This window comes from Betta splendens, chromosome 24, assembly GCF_900634795.4.
Source record: "Betta splendens chromosome 24, fBetSpl5.4, whole genome shotgun sequence".
NCBI lineage: Eukaryota > Metazoa > Chordata > Actinopteri > Anabantiformes > Osphronemidae > Betta > Betta splendens.
Window position 1 is genome coordinate 7,303,462 of NC_040901.2, and position 14,820 is coordinate 7,318,281.

The 14,820-nt window shown below is 41.9% G+C and overlaps 2 protein-coding genes across 4 annotated transcripts; one reads left to right on the forward strand and one right to left on the reverse strand.

The window, feature by feature from the left end:
- Nucleotides 1-3,117: 3,117 nt before the first annotated feature.
- rsph9 (radial spoke head component 9) lies at nucleotides 3,118-7,374 on the forward strand. Of its 3 annotated transcripts, none has more exons than XM_029141987.3 (5): nucleotides 3,118-3,493; nucleotides 3,588-3,756; nucleotides 3,836-3,965; nucleotides 4,071-4,217; nucleotides 5,016-5,282. In XM_029141987.3, the coding sequence occupies exons 1-5, from the start codon at nucleotides 3,267-3,269 to the stop codon at nucleotides 5,255-5,257; spliced, it is 915 nt and encodes a 304-aa protein (XP_028997820.1). In that variant the 5' UTR covers nucleotides 3,118-3,266; the 3' UTR covers nucleotides 5,258-5,282. The 3 variants fall into 3 exon arrangements, with proteins under 3 accessions (XP_028997820.1, XP_055362523.1, XP_028997821.1); XM_055506548.1 differs by lacking the exon at nucleotides 5,016-5,282 and adding an exon at nucleotides 7,236-7,374 and having other exon boundaries at nucleotides 3,123-3,493; XM_029141988.3 differs by lacking the exon at nucleotides 5,016-5,282 and adding an exon at nucleotides 5,724-6,022 and having other exon boundaries at nucleotides 3,125-3,493.
- mrps18a (mitochondrial ribosomal protein S18A) lies at nucleotides 6,096-8,277 on the reverse strand. Its single transcript, XM_029141990.3, has 6 exons — nucleotides 8,098-8,277; nucleotides 7,652-7,683; nucleotides 7,212-7,316; nucleotides 6,978-7,101; nucleotides 6,747-6,819; nucleotides 6,096-6,638 (listed from the first exon to the last, which is right to left on the reverse strand). The coding sequence occupies exons 1-6, from the start codon at nucleotides 8,243-8,245 to the stop codon at nucleotides 6,494-6,496; spliced, it is 627 nt and encodes a 208-aa protein (XP_028997823.1). The 5' UTR covers nucleotides 8,246-8,277; the 3' UTR covers nucleotides 6,096-6,493.
- Between the last annotated feature and the right edge of the window lie 6,543 nt (nucleotides 8,278-14,820).

Below are 14,820 nucleotides of genomic sequence, written 5' to 3' on the forward strand. Positions count from 1 at the left end.
TACTGATTTAATGCTGTCTTTTGGCTGCTCATGTTCGATTAATAGACATAACACGCCCTTTTATGAAACCAAATATTTACCAAATGTCAATCTAAGACCTCTGTGACTCTGTTTTGTGTACGTGTGCAACCCACTGAACTCGGTCCCCTCAATGCATTCTTGGTATTGTTGTCGTCTGTGCTTTTGTAGACCACAGACACTATTATTTAGTCACTTCACTCCCTCTCTCCCAGTATTCACTTAATTCTGCACTCCCAGGCCACTGAACCTAAGAAAGGGTGTGTGTGTGTGTGTGTGTGTGTGTGTGTGTGTAAAACAGGAATTAAACCCATTTAGATTTCAGAGGTTTCGGGGTCAGGTTTTCTTCATGTCACAACGAAGATCGATGGATGTGACCTCTGACTGTTCCAATTTGTATATAAACATGGTGCCGGCCAATCACAGCATCGCGTGGGATCATGCCAACCAATGAAAAGGTCTGGTAGCATCGTGTTCAGTGGTACTCCCATCTTTTGTCTGTCAGGATTAGTGCCCTGGCAACCCTGGTCGCCTGCGGGGTGAGTTTCCCAGAGCACAGGACCAGAACAGAGGCAGACCTCTGCGTTCCAAGTATTACTTCCTACCCGGCCAATTGGGAAGCAGAACTAGAGTGGCGTGTACGTATGTTCACTCTGCGGCGTCCAACTTCAAAACTTCCACGTAGACTTGCCAGCTCTAATGAGGTACCATCCTGAGCAACGGGCTCAAAGTGTGTTTGTCTGTGTGAATGAGTGGGAGGGTTGGCGAGGGGCTGTCCCTGTGTTCTTTTCTGTGTGGGGTACTCTGTGGAGAAGTCACCCCACTCTCCCTCCCTTTTCTGTCGCTGGACTATATTAGCTGGGAAGGCGGAGGGCCCGGCAGCTGAAAGCACCACTGCTGAACGAGCATGTGACTCCGGACCGAGGCCCTTTTGTGTGGACATGGAAATGGGCAAACGTGGGAATGAATAGACATAAGGAATTATTAGAACCTGCTTGTGGGTTTGTCTAATCACTGGAAAATTATATTACGACAATGAAAAGCCTCAGTGCCTTTATGAATTAAAGCAATGTTTGTAACAGTGGTTTAACATCATTAAATGCTGTGATTTCCTCTGAGCAGTTTTTATTTTCAATGTTGAGGTGTGCCATGCCCATTGATTTCTGATTGATTGATGGAAAAAGCTTTATGCATGTAATTCACATTTTCTGCTGTGCATGATTAACACATTTTTGGAATGAGGCAGCATCAATAAAGGTTCATTCTGCACATCCGTGTTTGCATGAATAGGATGCAAAACGATTATCAGTTCACCCACCTGTGAGGACAATCTGAATAAGTTAATGGCCAGTGAAAACAGGGCAATAAGTGGCTGATTACTACTTAAACGTGTGAGCTGACAGTGTCTAATGAGGCGAGAGACCAAAATAGGATCATCGAGTAAAAAGTCAACTCAGCAGTCTTACAAAAATCATTTGTTGGACAGTAGCCAGCAGTGTTTTTCTAAGGGTAACTGAAGACGGCTTCATACTGCTTATACTGGCTGAGCCTGCTGGACCTGAGCCAGGACAAAACAAACAACTAATGTCCGTTTGGGCTCTTTTTTTAACAGGATTTACTCCATATGCTGCAGGAAGCAACAGACGTTTTTTGTGTATAATTATCCAACTATTAATGACTAACAAGGACAATTGAGATTGGATATATGTCACAAGACAGTCAGATGATCCTATCAGCTAAGGGCAAAACCATCTTGATCCGTGCTAATTGATGTGCAGCCACAAACATGCTTCAGATATGAACACAAGATGTGTTCAGCCCACTGACAGAATCGCTCACATCCATCTCCTTGTTCTTTCTCTCCCATGCGAGATCACATTTCAGCTATTGTGCAGCTATATTTTTAGGAAAGCTTCTACCCTAAAACAGACGTTCTCACACACACACACACACACACACACACACACACACACACACACACACACACACACACACACACACACACACACACAAACACACACACCCTGCACCTCATTTCCCGGCTTTAAATCCTTTTCAGAAAATTGCAGTCAGCACAGGCAAAGTGGTGTGAGTTACCTTAAATCATGGCAACTTAACAGCGTCTCTAATACCACTTTACCTACAGCAGTGAACCACAGCTCGTTTTCTGTTCCTCAATATGCAGACAAACAAATTTGTGTACGCAGGAAATGCCCTCTATGATTTCCGAACATGTGCCATGCAGCCACGTTAGTGTGGTCTACTTGCATCCTGCCAGCTGTGCAGGAGGCTCAACCATATCTGTCTCCCAGACACTTTGTGGAGCTGCCAGGCTTTTCGATGCATCCCCAGCTCTGCGTGAGTTTCGTGGGTGGAAGCGAGCAGATGAAACGTACAAACAAACAGCACAGTTACACACTTTTATACTGTTTATCTACTGGGCTGTATATTGTAAGACAATCAGGGCATACTGTACTGCCACAGTATGCTAAAGTAACACAATTAAGTAGGTGGAAATATAAATAATTATGAGTGATTGAGTGGGACTGTGGTTCTTGAATATATTTTATTATAACTGTTATAATTACATAGGAGGTACCTCTGTTTTATGTGTTTAACAGCCCGAAAAGCACAGGTGTTTTCCATTATACTTACTTACAGTGGCAACACTCCATTTAGCCGCTCCCTGCTTTTGAGCTTGAACTGATATAAATCCTCACTGTCACAGATTACTGGGGCACCTAAATTGCACAGGGCTATCATTAACTATATGAATTACATCTGTGCTTTTCCCTCTCATATTGTGACATCAAAGGTTTAGTTATTAGATCCAAAGAATTGCGATATAAACGGCCATTTTTTTTTGCAGTCTACAGAATTTAAAGTGAAAATAATAATCAGTGCCTTGAGGTAAAGGTGGCGAAATCCCTCAACGTTTTAATGTCATACAAATATAAAAAACAACGCCAAATTTCAGAATTAATATTTAACCGTTTATTATATTGTTATTATTCGTAGTAGTAGTTTCATATTTGTTTTTTTTTTAAATTAAAACACACTTGTAGCGGTTTCTGCAAAAGACAAAACGACGAAGAAGAAATCTTCCCGCCGTGGTTACCATGACTACAAGGTTTGTTGTCAGTGGCAGCCGTGGCAGCACTCGAATGTATTTCCGTTAGCTGCTAAATTAGCTATCTTGAACACTATATGACGTTAATATAACTATTATCTACTCTGTACGGCACAGCATGGACTCAAACTCTTTATATTATGCTTTGGAACTCGTCGCCGGTAGCGGACAAACTTTAAACATGGAGGAAAGAAGCGCTCTGCAGACCTCCCTGGTGATTGTGCAGAAAAACTACCAGTTCCATCGAGTCTTGTTTTGGGGAAAAATATTGGGGTTAAAGAAGGATTATTTTGTGGCTCAGGGGAGGGGAGAGGATGAGTTGACGGATGTAAAGAACCTGTACAGGTAATGCCAGTAAATGTACCCACCCCTCGGTTAGTCGTTGCTTTAACCCATTAATTAAGTAGACGTTTGTGTGCCTGTGGTCTGCCTCCTGCAGCTTGAACTGCATGAACTGGTTCCTGCTTCCGCCTGCATCAGACTCCATGATCAACGACGTGTTCAAAGCCGCCAAGGGTCGCTTCGTAGGAGACCCCTCTCATGTGTATGAGCATATTGAGGTCCGCAGGAGGGGAGAGGGGGAGGATGCGGAGGTGGAGGAAATAGTAGTAAGCGTTGGAAAATGTATAACAATGTTATCAGGACAGTGGTAGTGAACTCTATGCTAATGGGTGTGTTTTTTTCCAGACCAAAGTCAACGAGGAGAGCAGGCTAGTTGTGACAATTCATCAGATTGATCAGGAAGTGTCTGTTGTACCACGTGGCGCTTTTGTCAAGAATCCACATGGCCTTGTCCAGATAAACCGCAGCTTTGGTGGTACTTATGCTAATTCCTTGGATATGAAAGATATCATTTAACACCTCTTCAATAGTCCAGTTTTGTTCAGGTTGTTAATGTCTAATGTGTTTCCTCGTTTCTAAGGCCTGTCATACTCCGAAGCAGCCAAGCTGGACAATTATTTTCACTTCAGCCAACCAAAAAATCTGAAGAAGAAATCCATCCTGGAGATGGGTGAACTGAACCCAGCTATCGACATCTTTGATGTACTGAGTGATGACATTCCTAAAGGTGAGACTACACAGCTTACTACACTACACGTCCTAACTCCTAAATTAAACCCTATTTCAACTTTTCTTTCTTTGTATGAACAAATGCTTTAAAGAAATATGCAACTGGTCAAACCATTCTAGCTATTTATACCAGCGGTAGGCATCCGCGCCAGCTTTCACAGAATCAAGTGTGATTTTAACACAAATCAAAGTGGTAATTCAGACAAAAAGATTCCTGCCTGAAAATACAGACAGGTTTCTTTAAGTGCTAACAGAATAGTCATAAATGGTCTAGTGAGCAACGGTACAAATGATGAAACCTTCTGAAATCAACCAGGCTGCCAGATGGGAAGGGCTTTCTGGGAACTTGTTAGATTGTCACTATAAGTGATAAATAACCCAACTACTAATAATGATTAAATAATAATGATTAAAATCTTAATCATTCTTCTAAATAGGCCAAATAAAGGCCAGTATATCTACCACTACTCCACAGGCTATTCTAGATTATAGCCTTTGATAAATGATTATGCTGTAAACCTTAAATGGGGTTGAGTCACATCAGATACTGTTAGGAGCTCATAAAATTAAGTTGTTAAAATTATCACGGGGTAGGAAAATAAACTTCGGAACCAAATCATAAGCAAAAATGCAATAAATAATATATAATAATATGGTTGCCTGCAGGACGTAGACCAGGACAGACTTACTGTAGATAACGTCATGGCCTTCAATTGCATTAGTGTCCATGACCAAACATGCAGCAGATGTCTGCTTTAGGAGGGCCTCCTCATGTGTATGTTTGTGTGTAATACAGATGTCAGCTGTGTGATCACTAAGGCCGAAGTTATGCAGCTGTCACACACTGCAGCCGTCCTCACAGCACATCGCACGCATTTGACGAAAAGGGACAGAGAGTTCACATTTTTGCAAAGGGACTGGAAAATGTGTTATGATGTATCTCCACCAAGAAAACAGGTGCTTTCCTCGGAGACCCCAAACTGGGCTCGGTGCCTTTACCACAACAACACTGAAAAAGTGCTTCTTGCTCCTGACTGACAGCTTTACATGTAGGTTCCTCTCATTACAACAGCATAGTTATAGCATAGACATCCAAGAGTCTTTTACCCCTACTTGAATCATACTTTCCCATCTAAGTTCAAAGACAAAGAAGAAATGAAGCAACAATCTTGTTTTTTGGAATCATGTCCCCTTAGTGTAATCAGTCAAATAGCCTCTATGTTTACATGGTAGCAGATCCAGTACTTGTTCTAGGTTCCCTGTGTCTTAGGTTTGTGGACACACCCAAACAGATTGGGAAACTATGACACTGTAGATCACAGAAGCACAATGGATTGATTTTTTGGGGTATTTATCCGCTGCCTCTCACATCTGCATAGTATAATCTTCTTGGAAGGATTCCTGACAACGACTCTTCCTCCTTTTTTGCGGTCAGACACAATGATGTCTGCCTTCTTGCATTTAACATCAACTGTTTACAGAAGCCTTTTGTATTTGCATATAGGATCATGGAGTCTTCAGTTCGAAAGTGCCCACAAGGTGTGTATTCTGCGCAGCCTGCTGTGGCTCGGTCTGACCTTCTACCATGTGCCAATGTCACCACAGCACGGTTACATCTACATCGGTTATGGAACCAAAAACCTGGACCTTCCTTTTATGCTATGAAGATATCTTCAATTAATTTCAATCTACAATACGTGTTTATGTTGGTCATCTTGTTCCTCAAAACCCCAATGGATTATTACCTGACAAATTACAAGACGTATTATCCTGTCATAAAATAAACTAAAAGGTTTGGAGTGATGCACTGTGTTCATAAAGTTTTTGACCAGCTGAATTGTGCACAAAAGCTATACAGTAAACACAAGCTGAGAGGAACAGTAAACAGACACACTTTATTTGCACATCTGTGTTGCTGAGTATACACAGTCAACATCCCACCTACAATGTAAGCGTAACACTGACCTAGTCGTTGTTCACATTAAGCTGTCAGTAAGTTGACTTCAAAAGCTCTTTGAGAACTAGCAGAGACAGACCGGATGATTCTGGGTGTGACTGGGCACGATTCATTAAAATAGTGACGCAGCTTTATAAACAAAACATAAAATAAATACAGATGGTTGAAGCTTTTAGGCCTTTTCCCAAAGCATGATGACAAGACTCAGGGTAAACTGTAGATGTAGTTGAAAGATGTGAAAATCCACTGCTTCCTCACAGAACTGGCCCACCCATTCTCCTGCTGTTGATGTACCGATTCAGCAAGCGGTCAGTCCTTCAGTGCTTTATGTAAAGGGGCTTGACACCGTAACGCACATTGTTCTGTAGGGCTGGGTGGCCAACAGGCATTCGCTTCTTACACCATTTCAGTCCCTTTTTATAGATGGGCTTCACAGATTTGATAGAATAACGGGTCAAGTATCTGTTGAATAAAAATCAGCATACAATTATTGCACGATTTACACTGCGACCCATCACAGCAGGTAATGATAAACAAAAATAAGTACACAAACACTTATGTATAAATCACCTGTTAAGTTGTTGCTTGGGCTTTTTTGGGACGTGGCCATCTGGAAGTTTGGGTCTGTGGTCAGGAAGTAGACCTTTAACACAAAAGAAGTAGAAAAGAAAATAGACACTGATATAACTTATTTTATACATTTGTTTCCTGTTTCAAACATTCAATTCCCAGTGTCAGAATAAATAATTTACAGAGGACTTTAGGACAACAAACAAAAAAAGGATAGAGAATATTACAGACCAGCCCTGTGAGCCATCTGCACACAGATGGCAATTTTGCGATGTTCTTCTGGACAGAGACCAGTGATTCTTTTGGGCAACATCCCTCCATCTGACCTGATGAACTGTCTCAACAACAAGACATCCTGAAGGGGATCAAACATAAAAAGACAACAAGGCGTTTATGAACTGCTGACACACACTTCCCAAAAAGTTTGGGGATGATTTATTCATTCCACAGCTGTGCATCACTTACCGTGTAATTGTATTTGTTTTGTAGGTTCCATCTGTAAATTGGACACTTGGCTGTAGGGTTTGGAGGCTGTCTTTCTGCAGGTATATCCAGGGTTTGTCCCTCAATCTGACAAAAAGTTGAAAATAACAGTTAGTCTACAGGTTCGTTTTCAGGTGGACAGATGTACATGCAGTTAATTATACACTCATACATAGAAAATACATATTTACTATTTCTACCAGTTGCTTACAGGTTCCCCCACTTCTTTGCATTAATTTAAGTTCCTCTTTTTAATGGCAATTGTTATGAATCATAATGATCTTGTTTTTGTAAAATACAACAAAACAAAGTGTGTTTGCTTTTCATAAATGTAACTGGTAATACATATTATGGAACACCTAAAACACAACCAATAACATAGTCCAGGTACATTATAGGCTTCATAGACTAGCTTTACTTACAATTGTTGCTTTCCCCTCTTGCCTCTGAACCACTGTAAAACAGACAGATTATTAAATTAGTTAAACTTTATATATATATATATATATATATGTATATATATATATATGAAAAATTATATCAAAACAATCCGAGTATTTTACCATACCACCTTCTAGCCATTACAAATAAATCTCACAGATGCTCTTCACACCATGCACTAAACAAACGCAGAAATGTTACACATTTTACACTATTATTTTAATGAAGGGTCGTTTTGTCTTTGCAGCACGCAAAAGACAAACTGTGTCAAAAGGAAAGCGTTTATTTGGCATAACGCTATTTTGGTACGTTAGTTTTCCTTTATTACATCTGCGATAAAGCGAAGACATATAATGCATGGTAGCACGCTAACCTAGCTAGCTCATCAATATTCGCTAAAATCCTGAGGTCTGCAAGGAAGACTCACCCTGGCGGATCCCTCTGCTCTGAAAGACCGAAGCAAATACACAGGGTGAATTTATTCTTTGATGAGAGCTCAAATTAGTACGTGTTAAGGCTGTTTTTAACCCAGTAAAGCCGCTCCAAACAGACCTTAACACACTGCGAGCCGCCATGTCTAATTTTTGACCTTCCCACACTCGCTTCCTGTTTAATATTCTCGCGAGAATGAAAACAGCGACACCATCGGTAGAATGCCTGTAATACAAATAGGCCCCTAAATGTCAAAATGATGTCAAATGAATTCAAATTATTATTTCCGAAATAACTATAAAAAAATCAATTTATAAAGAAGATTATAAGGCGAAATTGAATGTATCTAAAATGTAATGAGATATTCTGTTAACCCAACTTAAACCAAAGAGAGAAAAACAACATATAGAGCATGATAAAAACGCAAACATTATCCCATCCATGTAAAACAAGATAGTACTTGTAGTAGATAAAAATACATTCATTTTTAAGAGTTCAAATCAAAGCCACTATTCAAGGCTCATACAACGTTCATCTGATGGAGGCACGAGAGGCATCTACAGGAACATTGTAGAAACATGCCACACTTTTGTGACAAAGAGAGCAAGATGCAGGTAGATTTTTTGTGCACAGATAAGGGTGCTCAGAGAAGATAAATAGCTGATGTTTGATAGTGTTATCGTGAAAACATGGTGCCACTGTCCAGCAGTTATGATTTTGTTTATTTGTTTTTTCACGACTAATCTCATGACTTCATCTGTTTCAGTAGAGTAACAGCAACTTGGTGTGCACTGTGTACTTTCACAGAATTACACATGGGTTTGGATCATTTTAAAATTAATGAGTATTATTAAATTATAGCATGAGGGCATATTTGTGTATTGATCATATTTTTTATTGCATATGGTCAGAGGGTGATGTTGTGCATGAATGCACAATAAAATAGTGGTAGTAATTTAGGTGTTTCAGTACTGACAGGGTGTTAATAATCATGGTTCATGGCAAAAATGTGAGCCATTAAGTCCCACCTAAAATGTGGAGCGTAAAAGAGCTGCACACTCAGATGCAAATGGCCTTCTTCTGCGATTGTGTAGTCTACAAAGCAGGGAGAAGATAGGTAGAGATTACTGTCACCCTGCCACGACAAAGGAAGCATTGTCTCAGTGATCAGGTCCCTCCGTCAAGAACACTTAAGCAGTCACATTCTTCGAGAGAAGCCTAAAAAATGGCATTTAAAGTGTCTGGCCACCTTCTTACAGGCTTTGATATTCAAATGAAACATGGCCCTGTGCAAACAGTGCCTCAGCTGAAGAAGAGGGGAGAGTAAATCAGATAGGATTTCCCTCAGATGAAAAGAGCTCGTCTGACATTTTCACAGCGAGCACTGAGGGGCACTGAAGCAATGTTGGGTCAATGTCATGGGGGGAAGTTATTGCTGTGAGGAAAAGGTTAGCATTTTCACCTCTGCCTGCCTGGATAAACTGGTAAAACACAGCGTGGAACTGGCAGAGGAGCTGTGACTGGAGTAGAGATCAGTGGGTCCCACATCACACCGCGCTCACATAGATGATCCAGCTAACCCTGATGATTCAACCTCACCCTCATACAGGTTCGTTTGTTTTAACACTCATGTTGGGATGAACGCTGCAGGAGCTCTGGCACATACTTAACACAGAAAGATGTGTGGGTCATGATAACAAAACTGGGATGAGAGTAGGGTTGCACTGAATTGCAGTATGCGCCCTGACCATTGTAGCATGACTTAGGAACATTCAGCTCTACTCTGCTTCCTTAAATGAAGATTTCGCTCACTGAAGAACCAAAGTTTTATATCTTCATTCCCATGCTGATGGAATGTGTGGATTTTCTGCCATTTGAATTGATGGGCATGTTCTGGTATGCAATTAAGGCATAGCTGTCACTAAGAGGCTTTCCTGGGTGATTAACTTGTAAGGGCTGTTGCATCCAAGGAAGTCAACTGAACACAATTAGCCTGTTTCAAGGGAACGGGTTTGGTTCAGGGCCCCCACAGCTTGTAAAGTGAGGTGAGAAGAAAGAAGCTTTCCAACGCAGACAACTGGAAACATCATCCAATGAAGGGAGCTAAACGTGCAGGGTGGCATTGGCTGCACATTCATTGCTCTTCCTTTTTGTTAAAGCTTCCATGCGAGCGACACGAACCTTTATCCATCCGAATATCAACAAGCACCTGCCCCAGCTGTTCCCTTCCCATCCCTCTCACTGACTCCCCTTCAGGAGCCTTTTTAGGGCTACGTGCGAAATGGCATAAGCTTGTCCAACGAAGTCACTGCTCCATCAAGAGACTCTTGTTCCCGTTTTCCTTCCACTTGGCCGTCTGTGAGAGCAGGCCTCTGTCCTCTCTCTCTCTCTCTCTCTCTCTCTCTCTCTCTCTCTCTCCCACCAGCACATCCACACATACTCAACCTATTCGTAAATACACGTAGTGCCTTTCTCGTGTATTCAACCTATGTGTGGCAGGCAGCCCAGTGACTCTGTTCAGTTTTCATGTAGGTTGCATTGCCCGTGCGACAGTAGCTTCCTGCCTCCTGAGTGGTCCTCTTCAGATGTTTGAACTCATTCTCTTCACCTTCTTTGCATTTTTATTTGTGCTGAGATGTAGTTTTTGGTGCAGCACCTCCTGAGGTCCAGTCTCCTTCAGCTCATTTGAGTTTGTCTGACCTTTGAAAGGGTCACCCCCAGTGGCTAGCAACAAAGAAGTCGATTAAAACAGAGGGGGAATAAGGGGAGGGGGGGCGGTTTAAACAGTTCCTCTCCATCTTTTATTAGCAAATAAATAGTGTTTCACCTGTAGGTATAGGCACAAAAATGGTAGGTAGTGAATAATATAATGACTAGAATCTAAGGCGGTTTTAATGTGATCCAGGGGTGACTCATGCTGTGCTCATTTGTGCAGAGCTGCTCAGATTAGTTTCCCACCATGGCTGCTGCTGTTCTTAACTTCCTCCTTGTGCATGTTGCCATGACGCCCACAGCGGCATCCTCACATTGACCAGATGGTTTCCAGTCAACTGCCGTCGTTCCTGCGAAAATTCTGTCTGCAGGTGGTCAGGTGACCGTTGGTAATAAAGCACGGCGCATTTTTCCTCATTTGCTTTTAATCTTTACGGCTCAAAGTAAATATTTGAGGTCTAGTAGTTCTTCTAACCAGCCTGTCATGAACTGATTTTAGGTCACTTATCCAAAGTCAGTGTAAAAATATTGATCAAAGAAGCATAAAGACAAGCACATTTTACTTCTGTGTTGGCTGGATTCAGGGAAACTGTAAAAATGTGGCGTTTAAAAGGTCACGTCTGGTTTATATCCTTGCTGAGCAACTGACCTTCTGTCTTGTAAATGTTATTTTTATCTTACAAATACAGTGACGTCAAGCTGCAAATGTATGAAGAAGTACAGAGTAAACAGGCGCGGGCTGCACAGACAGGGGGCAGTGCTGATTGTCAGGTGTAGCTATGTGCTGTAGCCCGTCTGACTCCTACCTTGTGTAGACTGTGGCAGCGAGACCTTCAGGATTAAATAATAAAACACATTAAGCTGGAAGTTATCAGGGAGACAGGACACAGATCTCACAACCATAAGCCTATGTTATGTTACTGTGTATCGTACAGTTGTGATACCTGTGGCTTATACAGCAGGAGATGAAGAAATTTAGTCTAGTATTCAGTTTACAACTGGAATAAAACAGGGATGGCTGTAAACGTTTTTCTGCCCAGTGATATGTTTTCAGACCTAAGAACCCCCCTCTGCCACCTCCCAGACATGTTATGTGGACTCCCTGATGGGAACATGATCTTTGTCCCTTGTTCTCTTCCTTTCCCAGTTGGGGTTCATTCATGGAAACAACTTGAGACCTTCTTTTTTTCTCTTATTTTTATTGCCTTCTTTTTGTTGCATTTCTCACACCATGTCTAATACATCTTATCCCCTGAATGAGAATGTAAAAACCCTACTTCCCCGTTTTCTGCATGTGTGTGTGTGTGCGTGTGTGTGTGTGTGCATGTATCCAGTCTGCCTCGACAAGAAGTCGTACAGTGACCGGCAATCAGTCAAGAGTTTCTCCAGTCTTTATGCATCAGGCTTAATTAGAAGACATTCACTCGCACAAAGAGAGGTGATGCAACAAAAGAGTGGACGCTGAAAGGAGGCAAACCTGAAGTCCTTCCACCTACCATTCACCCGCATGTATAAGGGCTGTGCAGTCAAGCACAGGGCAAGCTCTCCAGTCAAATTCCATCACTGGCAAACGCAGAAATAAGAACAGTAATAAAGGAAGAGCTGCTTTTTTGTCCCAGCGTAGGAGCACACACATCTTTGATTCTTTGTCTTTAGGTTTTTTTTCCCCCTCGGTAGCAACTAACAGGCCTTAGGGTGAACTGTGACTGCGTTCTATGCATGTCTATGTGACTTTTGAACCAATCTCAGCAACAAGTAGCAACAAGAGAAACAAAATGATTGTCATCTGCGTGGAACATTGCTGCTATTAAAGGAAAGTTTATCATTTCTCCCTGGCTGATCAAGGATGAAGCTCAGTATTTTGTCTTGGTTCTTCTTCTGTGCATCCATGCAGTCTCTGGCCCTAAATCTTATTTGTCTTGGACTTGACCTCATGGTAATGATCACGGAGGGAGGATTTTACAGCAGACAAGTCATTCATTCTCTCAGGTGTTCTGGATGAGCCTCAGAGGTCTTTGGGTCATTATCTGTCTTCCATATGTGGCCAGTTTCTCAGGTAATCAGTTTTTTCCTTGCACGCTGCGTCCTTGACATTTGCATATTGCAACCTTGATTCTATTGTTATAGACAAATTTGTCGCAAAACCGTCTGAGACACAACAATAGTGCCAAACATGGCTCTGCTTCAGACTTGAGAGCAGTCACATTTTTTCTTTATACCGTTTGCTGATTAATGGTCTGCTGTGCTCTCTTGTCGGTAATAAGGAAGTGAAAACTAAGGAAGGATTAACACATTAACACACTATCCTTTAATTCTTTGTGATACTCTGATTTATTTGGTCTTTGAGAGGGTCTCAGAGTTAAACATCTGGCTTAAAAACAAAGCTTCAATTCCCATGAAGGAAAGACTTGCAAGAAATAGTGTCCGGTGGGAAAACATGATGGGAGACAAATCAATGTTATGATTAATATGATTAATAAATCCCCTCCAGGTCACAAGGCTTGCAATCACTCAGCACTCAACATGTGTAAATAGACACAGCCAGCTTGCATAAGTATTGCATTAACAGAAAGTCCCAACAGTGTTAGACATGACTGAAATCAGATCAGATTTGACTGGACCACATATTTCACCCTCAGCTCACGTTTGCTGCCGATATTCAGCAGTGCACTTTCTTTCCCCGACTGAAAAGGAGCCCGTTTAGCAACGCGGGACGTTCCGTCTTTGTTGTGGTCCACACAATGATCCCACGCACTGGTGGCTTACAGGGGACCTTCATGCACTGTGATGATGGAAGGAAAGAAAAGGATTAAAGAGGAGCGTGAACGGGGAGGAAACACAGAAACACCATGAGGTGCTGCAAAGAACAAACACAAAGTCCTCTCAGCTGATCTCAGTCTTTATGCCTGATAAACACCCTCTTGTTAGAGTCTCCCCATACGCTCCCAAAAAAAAAAAAAGAAAAGACCACAAAAGCATCAAAGACTCTGGTCCCTCATGTCCCCTACATTTGATCAGCGCTTCATGTGGTCTTTCATGTGCTTGACCCCACAGCTGTGGCGAGACCTTCTACCTGGGCTTCTTATTTTCAGCAGGGTAATCTTTTCAACGTAGGGAAATATAGTTCATTCGGATGTTGGAGTCAGATTTTTGTAAAAAGTCGTTTCTGTTCCTCATTCTGTTTGGAGGTAAAATTTTTACTACTTCAGTAATAACACATGCTCAGTGCCATGTTCTTATAATATATGGGACACTTGTAGATGATGGAATAATACAAAACACCTGATTTCATCCGAGTACATGTTGAATATGTTAGCAAACACGTAAAAACTCCTGCTGCTGATGTCACATTTTATTTATAGTCAAACATCATAAATTTGCCTCAGGGGCCTTTACAATTTGTAGATCAAACCCGAACTCTGGCATGGAAACGACAACTAAATGCAACAGGGACCCGCTGCCAGGACCAAGACATAAACACATGTCCTGTTTACAGAACAAAGAAACCTAAATAGATTTACAGTACAGACAATCGGGATGACATATAGAATATAAAGATAGTGGCACCCAGTCGCAAGACCTTCCCTTTACCACAAAGACCTAGAGAAGAGGACAGACTACACCAAAAGACGAGATAGACCCAGGTCACACTGGAGACAACGTCAGCAGGGACAGATAAACGGGGGGGCTGCGACTCCTAAGATCCAAAACGTCTGGGTGACGGTGCCGCACACAGATCCGGAGACTTGGAAGCGTCCCACACATCTTAAGAGCCGTACTTGCATCGAGTATTTGTATCCGGGTTTGATGGCCTCTATGCATCAACCACTAAAAATGGCTGCGTCTGGATCATGTCAGTGCTTCACTCCCTGCATGAACAACCAGAAAGGCTTTTAAGTGGAGATAGCTCATCTCCTTTAATCTGATGCATGCATATGACAAAGTGTGGCGCATGAGAAAATGTTAGCATAGTTCCAGCAGGTAGTAATGCTTTGACATCACTCGC

What these genes read in the sequence shown, in the direction of transcription:
- rsph9 (XM_029141987.3), top strand. Translation starts at nt 3,267, where the DNA reads ATGGACTCAAACTCTTTATATTATGCTTTGGAACTCGTCGCCGGTAGC. An exon ending in GATAAACCGCAGCTTTGGTG is followed by an intron (nt 3,966 to 4,070) that starts GTACTTATGCTA and finishes CTCGTTTCTAAG; the next exon opens with GCCTGTCATACTCCGAAGCA. An exon ending in GAGTGATGACATTCCTAAAG is followed by an intron (nt 4,218 to 5,015) that starts GTGAGACTACAC and finishes TGTGTAATACAG; the next exon opens with ATGTCAGCTGTGTGATCACT.
- mrps18a (XM_029141990.3), bottom strand. Translation starts at nt 8,245, where the DNA reads ATGGCGGCTCGCAGTGTGTTAAGGTCTGTTTGGAGCGGCTTTACTGGG. An exon ending in AAGAGGGGAAAGCAACAATT is followed by an intron (nt 7,317 to 7,651) that starts GTAAGTAAAGCT and finishes ACTTTTTGTCAG; the next exon opens with ATTGAGGGACAAACCCTGGA. An exon ending in CCCAAGCAACAACTTAACAG is followed by an intron (nt 6,639 to 6,746) that starts GTGATTTATACA and finishes TTTATTCAACAG; the next exon opens with ATACTTGACCCGTTATTCTA.